The 13,191-nt window shown below is 39.5% G+C and overlaps 1 protein-coding gene across 2 annotated transcripts in view; it reads left to right on the top strand.

Moving 5' to 3' along the window:
* Positions 1 to 13,191, top strand: part of LOC143287475 (protein mono-ADP-ribosyltransferase PARP14-like) — a 54,205-nt gene that overhangs the window by 31,791 nt on the left and 9,223 nt on the right. For both annotated transcript variants that reach the window (XM_076595489.1, XM_076595490.1), the window contains exons 13-17: positions 692 to 874; positions 4,741 to 4,950; positions 8,179 to 8,375; positions 9,217 to 9,426; positions 11,221 to 11,425. In XM_076595489.1, coding sequence (XP_076451604.1) covers positions 692 to 874; positions 4,741 to 4,950; positions 8,179 to 8,375; positions 9,217 to 9,426; positions 11,221 to 11,425 — 1,005 coding nt within the window. The remainder of the gene's footprint in view (positions 1 to 691; positions 875 to 4,740; positions 4,951 to 8,178; positions 8,376 to 9,216; positions 9,427 to 11,220; positions 11,426 to 13,191) is intronic.

Raw genomic sequence — 13,191 nt, 5'->3', positions numbered from 1 at the left:
ATCTGTTGTGATAAAAAGAAATACAAATACAAATACAAATTCTGTAGAAGAATTCTACCCCGATAGGTGCACAGATATAATGTGCATGCACTCAAGGTCTGACTAGTGCATTGGGTTATGCTGCTGTCGGAAATCTGCCTAGAAGATGTGGTGTAGTGTATATGGATTTGTCCAAATGCAATGATTCCTCCATTGGAAACTGAAACTGAAAACTGTTTTCATCAAAGCTGATAAGTCATGATTAATTCAGGGACAGTTTGAAACTTTGATAGATATATATTATGAACCTAAAACAATGAAATGCCAATTGATGTGGACTGCTTGAGATAGAACTGCTCCATTTCCTGCACACAACCTTCAGTTTAACAAACTCGCATTTCTGATTGTGAGCAAAAATTTGATATGGATCGTTATATGTATGTACTGTAACCACCTGCCTCCATCTCTCCTCCCTCACTCTCCCATCCCCCTTCCGCCATTATTTTATTTTATTTTATTTTATGTGTGTGTATGTGTGCAGCAGAAATCATACACAAGCCATGAAGCCTTTAATCAACCTCTTGATTTTGTTGTTGCATTATCTTACAAGTTTTTATGGTGTTCAAAATTTGCCTGTACTGGTGCAACACCCATTGTGTGGTTGATTTGCCAATCCTGGTGAAATACGCATTTGTTGTGTTTGTTTGTGTAGTCGGCGACATTAAGCAGAGGGGCATCACCCATACCTACGCCCACAACATGAAGAGTCGTGTGATCCTGCATCTCAACTCTGAACAGTTCTCTGGTAACAACTGGGGTGACGCCATCAAGCTTTGTCTGCAGGAGGCTGAACGGCTACAACTGAGGACTCTGGCTCTGCCCGCCCTGGGTACAGGTAGACAGGTGTCCCTGGACTCAGGTGTTCTTGTTTTGTTTGGGTTTTTTTTTTCATCTTCCATGGCTTCTCTGTCCTGATACAGGTGCTATCACCTGATATAGGTAGTTGTACTTGCCACACACACCCAACACACTCACCTTTGGCAGAGGTATTGTCACCTGGCACAGATAATCTCAGGTGGCAGAGGTATTCTTACTTGTTGAGGTGCTTTCACTTGGCAGAGATGTTCTCAGATGGTAGAGGTATTATCACCTGGCACAGATATTATCAGGTGGCAGAGGTATTCTTACTTGTTGATGTGCTCTCACTTGGCAGAGGTGTTTTCATATAGCAGAGGTGCTCTTGTTTGCATAGATGTTCTCATTTGCATAGGTATTCTCACTTGGCAGTGGTGTTCTATGTGGCAGATATTTTATCACTTGGCAGAGGTGGATATACATCCTCACTTGGCAGAGGTGGATATACATCCTCACTTGGCAGAGGTATTCTCACTTAGCAGTTTCAGTTTCTCAAGGAGGCGTCATCGCATTCACACAAATCCATATATGCTACACCACATCTACTAGGCAGGTGCCTGACCAGCACCAGAACCCAGCATGCTTAATATTAGTCGGGCCTTGCGTGCATGCATATTTGTGTTCCTATCAGAGTGGATTCCTTTTTACAGATTTTCTGCCCGAGGACAACACTTTTGTTGCCATGGGTCCTTTTTCTAGTGCACCAAGTGTATGCAGCACACAAGGCTTCAGTTTATCATCTCATCTGAATGACAGTATGCTCAGTTTGATTTTTCAGTTAAACTTGAGAGATAGGGCAAGATCAGGGTTTGAACCCAGACACTCATAGACACTGTATCACTTCACAGAGGTGTTCCCACTTGGCAGAGGTGGAGAAATGTTCTCACTTGACTGTGAATTGTGAGGAGGCTTCATCAGAAATTGAGAAACAAACTATCACCATATAGTCTAAAGATTATGGTACAACAAGAGTTAGAACTTATCTCACCAAGCATGAAAATAAAAAGAAATGCGCTGTCTTTGGAGCTCTTGCAATATGTTGAAGAAAATGCACCTGCTTTTTGAGGAAGCCTTTCACTAAGCTCTTCATTGCCAGGCATCATTTTCGCTTGTGCTGTTTATTTGTCAGGTGGATTTTGGTTGCTGATGGTAATAATTAGCAAACAATTTCAGCATGCAAACTACTACAAGAAAGTACTGATAACCCATACTTTTCAGAAAAGGAAAATTAACAGAAAATCAATTTCTGATAGTTTGAAGTTTATTTAACTCAATGGTTAACAATGAGTGAACAATAAATGTGAGCTAAACAAATTTCACACACTGTCTCAAGGCCTGACTAAGCGCGTTGGGCTACGCTGCTGGTCAGGCATCTGCTTGGCGGATGTGGTGTAGCGTATATGGATTTGTCCGAACGCAGTGACGCCTCCTTGAGCTACTGAAACTGAAATTGAAACTGAAACTCACACACTGTTTGAATATTGTGTTATGAATTGTTTTTAAAAGCACACACACACACACACACACACACACACACACACACACATGTGTATGTGTTGGGGTGGTAAGGTGGTGTTAGAGAAGGTGAAGACAGGTAGAAGGTGTTAGCAGAAGAAAGCTGCAGCCAGGCAAGTTAGACTCGGGAAGGCAGTGCATGGGCTTTCTTCTTTTATTTTCTCATTCTTCCAGGCCAGGAGAGTTCTCCATTTGTTTGGCACTCACTCATTCCTTATATTCTGTTCCTCCGAACCGCAAAGCCAGCGCCGTGAAGCGACTCAGGAAACTGGCCCTCCGCGAGCCTTGAGGGGCCAAGCTTGTGTTTGTTTGACCAAATTTAGCGGCTTCTGATTTTCGGCTCGGGGAACTAACATAGACATATACATAGACAGGTATTATATCACACAAAACTACAAGAGATGAGCATTTTCTTAAGCTAAACCATTTTCTACAAAAATAATGCAGTTAAAAACTGTAAACAAAAAGAGTCACTGAATGAATGAGCTTTTAGCGAGTTCATGTATCATTTCTGTACATTACAACAATTAATATGTCGCAATATGTAATATAATTGTAACCGTTAAGTAACTGAAAATCCTGAATTTCCAACTATATAAAAATCATCTATAGAATCTGCTTCTATAGTAAAGATTTTTTATGTCAAAATTAAAGAGAAAACTCAATGGACAGCTCCCGTGTCGGCACCGCTTAGCGGTGCTTTTGGCACTTGTGATCGACAATGAAATACTTCGTTTAAACCAATTGCAACACAACTATACATGTATGATACGAATCAGATTGATAACAGAAATGCAAACATCTGCAAGACACGCTGTAACAATGTCTAGGTATTGTAAAAACATATTTTGCTCAAATTGGCACTGACGAATTTCAATGGGTTGAAGAAGAGATAGTTTTGTGGGGCCGAAATGCTGTCAGACATTTCGTACCATCGTATGCCTATAACTTAGGTGTACACGGAAAGCAGTACATGAGAAGAAAGCTTAATCATATACATTTTAATGCACAATCTAGATTCCACGGCAACTATATTGATTTGTAGAAAACAAAGGTATTTTGTATGTTTCAACTGAGTGGATTTCGAATATCGCGCCAAAACTCATTCACATAAATATTAGTTTAAAAGAGTTATAGGTTTTCTGGCCAAATGATATCATTACAGTTGAGAAGTATGATCTTTCTGAAGTCCAATAACATAAAAAACTATAATCTCATTTATAAGGAAGTGTTTATAATTTAACAAATTGATGAAAAATCACACGGTTCCCAGTAAAGGGAGATAAATTGTGACCGATTTACAAACTTCCTTAGTAACCTTCGGCGAGTCACAAAAGTTGTCTGCTAAGCTGGCCCAATGAAGATTGTAGCCAACCCGGCTACATGTATGTGTGCATATACATATGAGCACACCGTGTGCACAGGAGTATTTACCATTTGGATGGACCTGCCACAATGAAACTTATCACTGAGGTAAGAGGTATTTAGGCCAGATTTGTATATCCCATAAATCCTTAATCTCCCCCATCCCCCCCCCCCCCACACACACACACAACTTGCACCTCTTTTTGTCTCCACCCCCACCCCCACCCCCCACCCCCTCACCCCTGTCCTCATTCGCCTCCCCCTGCCACCCCCGAAAATGGAGTATGGTTGCCTATATGGCAGGGTAAAAATGGTCATTCACGTAAAAGCCCACTTGTGTACATATGAGTGAACATGGGAGTTGCAGCCCACGAATGAAGAAGAAGAAGAAGAAAAAGAAGAAGAAGCCCCCCCCTGCCCTGCCCCGCCCCCTTTTTTTTCTCCAAAGTTAGGGGAGTGGTGATGAAGATTGCATCAGCTGGAATACTTGGCGACAAGAGCTGTCTTTTGATACTGACCTGGTAAAGACATTGGATAGAATTAACGTTAACGTATACAAGAAGTATAAATAATAAGAATGATAATAGTAATAATGATAATTATCGTTATCATCATCATCATAAGAATAATGATAATGATAATAAAAACAACAACAATGATAAAGATAATGATAATAATAGCAACAATAATTTAATGATAATGATGATGATGATAATACTAATGATACTAATACTACTAATAAAAAATAATAAAAAAATTATGAAAAAAAAAAGATAATCATCATCATCATCATAATCATCATAATAATAAAGAACATTTTGCTTATCTATCATTACTGCGCAGACTCTATACTACACTACACTGCTCTGTGTGTAACGGGCTCTTAAGCGCCGCATCACATGAAAATAATACAGCACTTGCCACACACAACAGTGCAGTAACAATCAGTGCTGGACATCCTTCCAGGAGCCTACGGACTGGCACCCTCCCAGTCAGCGACGGCCCTGTTCCACACGCTGGTGGGCGAGCTGTCCAAGGGCCAGGTGCAGAGCTTGAAGGAGGTGAGGGTGGTGCTGTTCGAGCTCAAGATGGTCCCTGACTTTGTCAGCGCAGTGGAGGAACTGGGCAACAAGCATGTCAAGCACAGCAAGGGCTTGATCCGGTGGTTCACCGCAGGTGAGTCTTCCTGCTCTTTGAATGGTGTGTAAGTGAAGAGATTGGAGTGATGGCCTAGAGGTAACGCGTCCGCCTAGGAAGCGAGAGAATCTGAGCGCGCTGGTTCAAATCACGGCTCAGCCGCCGATATTTTCTCCTCCTCCACTAGACCTTGAGTGGTGGTCTGGACGCTAGTCTTTCGGATGAGACGATAAACCGAGGTCCTGTGTGCAGCATGCACTTAGTGCACGTAAAAGAACCCATGGCAACAAAAGGGTTGTTCCTGGCAAAATTCTGTAGAAACATCCACTGCGATAGGAAAAACAAATAAAACTGCACGCAGGAAAAAATACCAAAAAATGGGTGGCGCTGTAGTGTAGCGATGCGCTCTCCCTGGGGAGAGCAGCCCGAATTTTCACACAGAGAAATCTGTTATGATAAAAAAGAAATACAAATACAAATACTGCACTGAAAACTCAGTGTTAATGAATTGCTCTTTGAACAGTGTGAAAGCGAAGAGATTGGAAATACTGCACTGAAAACTCCATGTTAATGAATTGCTCTTTGAACAGTGTGAAAGTGAAGACATTGAAAAGCTAAACTGAAAGCTCGAAGATTCATGAACTGCTCTTTGAGCTGTGTGCAAGTTAAAAACAAATTCCTCTGGAAGAACTACACTGAAAACTCAAAGATTCATGATTTGCTCTTTGAACAGTACACAAGTGAAAGCTATGAAAAATTAACCAAAAACTCGAAGATTCGTGAATTGCTCTTTGAGCTGTGTACAAGTGAAAAGAATTCCTCTGAAAAACTAATCTGAAAGCTCAAAGATTCATGAATTGCTCACAGAGCCGTGCACAGGAGAAAAGAATTTCTCTGAAAAACTAAACTGAAAACTCAAAGATTAGTGCATTGCTTTTTGAACAGTATACATATTGAAAGAAAACCTCTGAAAGATGAAACTGGAAACTCAAACGATAACTGGTTGTAGTCAAAGCAAAAGTATACTTTGTTGTTCAACCAGCTTAAAACCACAAACAAAGTTTAACATCTCACAGTTTCAAAATGCTTCCAATAGAAAACCCTGACATTTTCCTTTCAGTAAAAGGTATGGTTGTATACTTTTGACAGAAACATAGCCTGTAGAATTTTTGTTAATCTCTAGCCACTTTGACTGAAATTTCCTTGGCAGCAGGAGTTATATTTCCCTGGCAGTGAACAGCTTAAACTGTGTTTAAATCCAAATTGAATTTAAATGCAAACTTAGACAAACTATTTTTTTTTTAAATCTAAACCGAATTCAAATGCAACTTAAACAAACTGTATATCCATCCAATTTTTGTTGATGCGTGACGATTTAATCCAACAAACCTCATGAATTTGAAAAAAAAAAGGGACAATTTTTTACCATTTTTGACTCACTTGTGTAAACAAAGTGAGTCTGTGTCATAACCCGGTGTTTAGTTGTGTCTGTGTGTCTGTGGTAAACTTTAACATTGCCATTTTCTCTGGAAATACTTTGTCCGTCAATACCAAATTTGGCTTAAAAATCGTAGGAAAAAAAATCTTCACAGTCATACCAATAAGAGTTTGTGAGTCTCCCAAATTAAGCCATGTTCCCTGTGTCATTAACGGTTTATTTTGTTGAGGCCATTTCGGGGATTCCGAAAACAACATATTACTGAATAACAGTTGCAGTGGCGATGGCGATGCTTAGTGAGTGGATGGCGTGACCTCGATTTTCTTGTTCGCAATTAAATGGAAAGAAATACAAATTTTGGACAGAACACATACAGTGACACATACTACATCACCAACGTGTTTACTGCATATGAATCTTTTAAAGTGGATACTCAATTAACTAGAATGAACATAAAAGAAATTGAATCAACTGTGTCATACTTTCCCGGCGGATGTAACTAAACTTGTACCTACATCTATCTAGATCCAGAGAAGAACGGCTAAATGTTGCCATGTGATTGCAGTAATACCCACGTCTCCTTTACTGCAGATTTTAAAGAATTCTTAATTTCCATTAAAGATTTTTTGAATGCCCGAGATAAACCAAAATAATATGATTTAAACAGTGTTCTCACTTCAAAGACCACAATCGATTTATCACCCTTAAAAAAGAAGGCTTAAACGTTAATTTTTGAATGTCATTCATGGATCCACAATTGTGCAGTAAGAGAATTTCTTCCCACCTGAACATGCCGGTTTTGAATCTGCACTCGGGCTTTTTTTTTTTTTTTAACCCGAAGCTTTATGATAACAAATACAGAACACATTTTAACGATTAGGGTTTTTGTGTGTGTGTGTGTGTATTGCAAGTGAGTCTTGAAGGCCTTGCCTCTCTTTCTTTTCTTTTTTCAAACGTTTTTATTCAAAATGTTTCATTTTAACATTACAAAACATACACACATCCAAATATCTACACACACACACACACACACACACACACACACACACACACACACACACGGCAAAAATGATACTAGGATGTATCAAGATTGCCATTAAGACAAAATAATAATTGAGTACATTGATGAATTATCAAATAAGAAGACAAACAAACAAAAAAACAACAACACACACACCTACACAATTTTTCACACAAAATGATACAATAATCAATAATCATACACAAGTAAACATATATATATATATACAGGCCAGAATTTTATATCTGGATGAACTGGGGGTTGCTGTTTACGTTATCATTAGACTATATATTGTCTTGTACTGAGTTGTAAGATATAGAATAGATCTAAATCAATATTGTAATTGTACTATATGCAGTTAACATATATTCATCACTTTAGTTTGTATCCACAAACAGCCCTTTATATGGGAACCGTCTAGTGATAAAATCATTATGAGCTATATATTCTTCAATTGTATATCTGTTCTTCAGTTTATTGTTAAAACATTGCAGAACAGGCACAAATTTGTTTAACTTGCATTGGTACAAGTATTGCTCAGCTAACAACAAGATTGAATAAAAGGTGGAATCAAAGACAATATTTTTGGCCATTTTCTTTCCAATCATCTATAAACTGCAAACACCAACTGCCCTTAATGGTTTGTGTGTGTGTATGTTACACTGCATCACCGAGAAAAATATACAGGTGATTTGTTACAAACAACAAACAAACAAATAAAAGAACTGTTATGCTTGCACCATTTTTCCATGAAAAAACTCAGTCATTTGGGGTTTGTTTTTGTTTGTTTTGTAATTTCTACTTACAGCTGTGACAGGAACCACTGCACCTTCAGTGAAGCAGAAGTACATTGCCCCTGAACTGAAAGAAGTCACCCTCTACATCTATGCGGGCAGCAGGGACAGTGTCCAAGGGGTTCTCACAGCCTTGGATGACCTTGTCAAGGAAAAGTGTGTCCAGAAAGAAGTCAAAGATGATATCTTGCTGTCCCTGCGCCCTGAGGAGGTAACCGTGTGCCTTTCCTTGGTCTTTTGTTGATCGGACCGTGAAATTCAGTCATTCAGATGAGATGAGTCACGTGTGCAGTTTCAGTTTCAGTTTCTTAAGGAGGCTTCACTGCACTTGAACTTTTCCATGTGTGCTGCACCACATCTGTTAGGTTGATACCTGACACTTGACCAGCAATATATATATATATATATATATATATATATATATATATGGTGTGGATTGTAATTTACAATGGACTATGTTAACGGTCTGAAATTCACACAGTGATGTCTGAAATCCATAAAGTCCCTCTTTGACTGATAATAGTTTAAAAAAATAAAATAAAATAAAATAAATTGGTGCATGAAATCTCCTTGCCTTTGGTTGAGGAAAACCAGGCTGGGCAGCAGTACTGTATGATTGTCAGTTGTGTCCGACTATGACCATCAGAACAGCAAAGGAGGCAACAGCTGTCCCGACTATCTGGGCTGGAAGTTTATTATAGTGGAGAGTGTCTTTGCCAAGTTACATCCCCACTCTCATGACCAAGAGGGTTCTAGGACAGTCAGCGTTGGAATGGTTCCCAAAGGCCAGCTAGCCCCCAAGACTGCAGCACTAAGAGCCAGCACAACCTTGCCTCCTTGTTTGAGAGTCATAGTCATTCACAAAAAAACTAAGCTGTAAATGTCTTGTTATTTGCAATGGAGAAACCATTGATCATACAGCTCTTATTTTGCTGTTGGTCCAACTGTAAGCTTGTGTCAGTCTGTGATATAAGCTGAGTACAGGGCCCGCAATACTAGCCATTGCAATACTGGATTTTTGAGGGTGACTTGTCTTTTTTTCCCCCCAACAGATTGAGCAGATTGAACAGCTGGTCAGAAAGCACAATGTGGACATCAGTGTGGAGACGGTCAGAGGGAAAGTGGTGGTGGATGGCCTTCAAACCAGCGTGTTTGAGGCCATGCGGGATATCTCCAACACTCTGCTTCATTTTGAACGCAGTCGACAGGAGCACCAGGCAGCCTCCATGTTGGCAAACATGGTGCAGTGGTCCTACCTTGAGGTAAGCTAGGACGTACAGTTTTCAGTTTCAGTTTCAGTTTCTCAAGTAGGCGTACATCAATGTTCAGACAAATCCATGTACGCTACACCACATCTGCTAGGCAGATGCCTGACCAGCAGCATATCCCAGTGTGCTTAGTCAGGCCTTGAGTGCATGCCTATGTATGTCTTTGTGTGCCTATCAGAGTGGATTTTTCCACAGTACTTTGCCAGAGAACAAACCATTTGTTGCCATGGTTCTTTTTCAGTGCACCAAGTGTGCTGCACACATGACCTCAGTTAATCATCTTATCTGAATGACAAGATGCTCAGTTTGATTTTGATTTTTTCAGTCGAACTTGAGAGAGAGGGTGAGAGCGGGAATCTTCTTCTTCTTCTGCGTTCGTGGGCTGCAACTCCCACGTTCACTCGCATGTACACGAGTGGGCTTTTACGTGCATGACCGTTTTTACCCCGCCATGTAGGCTGCCATACTCCACTTTCGGGGGTGTGCATGTTGGGTATGTTCTTGTTTCCATAACCCACCGAACGCTGACATGGATTACAGGATCTTTAACGTGCGTATTTGATCTTCTGCATGCATTTACACATGAAGATGGTTCAGACTCTAGCAGGTCTGCACATATGTTGACCTGGGAGATCGTAAAAATCTCCACCCTTTACCCACCAGGCGCCGTCACCATGATTCGAACCCGGGACCCTCAGATTGAAAGTCCAACGCTTCAACCACTCGGCTATCGCACCCGTCAGAGAGCGGGAATCAAATCCAGTCCCTCACTGATACTGTATTCACAGCCAAGTGTCTTGACCATTCTTCCAGCGTCCTCTGTATTCACAGACGAGTGTCTTGACCATTCTTCCAGCGTCCTCTGTATTCACAGACAAGTGTCTTGACCATTCTTCCAGCGTCCTCTGTATTCACAGACGAGTGTCTTGACCATTCTTCCAGCGTCCTCTGTATTCACAGACAAGTGTCTTGACCATTCTTCCAGCGTCCTCTGTATTCACAGACGAGTGTCTTGACCATTCTTCCAGCGTCCTCAGGAACAAAACAAAATAAAGCAAAAATTAAAAAGAAAAGGGAGGTATTTTGTATATGAATGAAACATAAAAAAATTTCAGTTCTTACATTGATGTAATCATTCCCAAGAGTTAACAGAATAACAGGGCTGACTTGGTGGTCTTTATTTTCCCTTCTGGTATTAGTTGTCAGATTGAAGTTTTTCTGATTCCATCTTGGATCAAATTCCAGAGTAGCCAGTCAGATACTCAATCCAAAAAAATACATTTTCTTTCATCACTCATATCATCTCATTCTTCTTAAACTGTTCTGCAACCGAGTCAAATATTTCTTTAACCCTCAGATCTGCCTCTTCTGTTTGTGTTTTCTTCTTCTTTTTCTTCTTCTTTGTTACTTTTAATAGACTATTCCAGTTACTATTCTTATTCGTCATTCTTATTATTTTATTTTATTTCATTTTATTTCTTTATTTCTATGTTTTGTGTTGTTCTTTATTTTTATGTTTTGTGTCGTTAAATGGGCAGACTTGTAAAAAGGCCTTTACTGCGCCTAATTCTTTACCCATTAAAGATTCAGTCAATCAATCAATCTTCCTTCTTTCTTCTTCTTTGTCCTTTCTTTGTCTTCTCTGCCATCTTCTTAGTAGTAACAGCAGTATCATTGACTGCTTTGTGGTTAGCTTGGTTGCATGCAACTTGATTTGATTTGTGATTGTGATTATGATTATGATTATTATTGTTATTCCTTGTGGTTGTGGTTGGTTTGTTTGCCCAGGTTACAAATACAGAAGTCAAGTCAGTGAAATACGGCCAAAGAGAAAACCACATCATTGAACAGGCTTACCAGAGCAAGAAGAAGAGTGCTGAAATTACTGACGTGGACGGAGATGTCTATGTCATTGACTTTGATTCCATGATGGAGCATCCCAAGGACAATCCACGTGACACAGTGGGTGTCCTGCGGCAGAACAGAGTTAAAGGTACACAGAGAAATCAGCTCTCTCTCTCTCTCTCTCTCTCTCTCTCTCTCTCTCTCTCTCTCTCTGTGTCTCTCTTGGCTTGGTTTGCTCCCAATAAATGGATCATTTTTTAGAAGAACATTCAAATGTAATTCAAATTACGCATGTAAACGTTGTAATGTAATCGAAGATGAAAACCATTTTATAAACAATTGCGTCCTTTACAATAACCTGCGGCAAAAACATCTGAACTCTGAAGGTCAATCGTATGTTCACTTGATGAAGAATGGTTCTGTTTACAGTATTCGTAAACTATGCATTTATATATTTAATGCCCTGAAGATACGACAGGAATTCTGTGACAACAATGATGAAAGTTAGAATTAATTTACTATGCACGAGAAGCACTTTTGTTCTACAGGTTAAGTTAGTACGTATTTTATATTTTGTTGTGGCTGAGTGATCACCATATTGTGTACTTTTGACCTCTTTCTAGGGGCCGGAGGCCTGGAGATTAAAGTTTTGTTCTTGTTCTTGTTCTTGTTCTCTCTTACCTCACTGATGACAAACCAGAATGACAAGGTAATGAATATTTATTCACACATTTATGTGAATAAAGCGTTTAACTCATTCTTCTGCAGGTAGGAGCTAACATGATTGCTTCTGCTGTGGGCCACATACAAGCATTCTCATAACAATACATTATTCTAATTTTGTTTATACTTGTTTGGTACAGTTGGCATTCTAAACTGAACCATTTACAGATTACAGAGGCACAAAATTGAAGCTTTGTTCAACTGATTAAATCAACAATTTATCTATCAATTTTCATCATTTTTTTTTTTTTTTTTTTTTTACTGCAGTGGTCTCATGTAGTACTGGTCCAAGGGAGTTGTATTAGGCATGTAGCTGTAGTGTAGAATGAGTTTAGCAGTTCACTGCCACAGTAGTATAATATATCCTGGTGCAGGTCTCTGCCAAGGAACTTTGGGTGAAAATGGGTGTGAATTAACAACAAAAACAACAACAACAGCAACAATAATAGATATATATATATATATATATATATATATATATATATATATAGAGAGAGAGAGAGAGAGAGAGAGAGAGAGAGAGAGAGAGAGAGAGAGAGAGTCTGAATGGTTTATTGTTTAGGCTTTTCTACCCATGACAATGGGGGTAAGGGGTGGAGGAGACTTCCGTGTTAACATCCATTATAAAGAACAATGTCAATATATAAAAAGCAAAGAGAGAGAGAGAGAGAGAGAGAGATGGGCTACACTTATTTTCAAAAGGATGCAAACCATATGGTTTCTGTAAAGGAAATTGACTGAACTTCCTGTTTAAGGCATTTTGGAATTGTGGGATGACTTTGTGTTGGTTGAACAATGAAATAATATTTAGTGATGTCATTTTACAAAATATAGCTGCATCATTGTGAATGTTTCAACAACAGATAGCATAACAACACAAACAAGCATGCGATCAAAAACCCCATCATATGAAGTCCTGGTGTCCAAGCTGTTCATAACTCATCTCAAATTAAGCAGTTCGAACTATCAATACTGAACACATTTTTGTTACAAAAAAACCCCAAGTGTTTTATCATCAAAGTCCTTACCCTCACTCCCCTCCACTTCCTCCACCTCATCCTCCTACTTCCTCTCTTTGGCGTGCCTTTGCTGTTCTCATGACACTCACCATCAACAGTTCCTCGAAGGACTGTTTTAGCAAGGCAATTGCATCTTGCTGTTTAGCTAAACCAGCGAAGTTTCATTGTCTTA

Source organism: Babylonia areolata, chromosome 11, assembly GCF_041734735.1.
Source record: "Babylonia areolata isolate BAREFJ2019XMU chromosome 11, ASM4173473v1, whole genome shotgun sequence".
NCBI classification, from domain to species: Eukaryota; Metazoa; Mollusca; class Gastropoda; order Neogastropoda; family Buccinidae; genus Babylonia; species Babylonia areolata.
The sequence above is the reverse complement of the archived record's forward strand: the minus strand, read 5'-3'. Positions and strand labels throughout refer to the sequence as shown.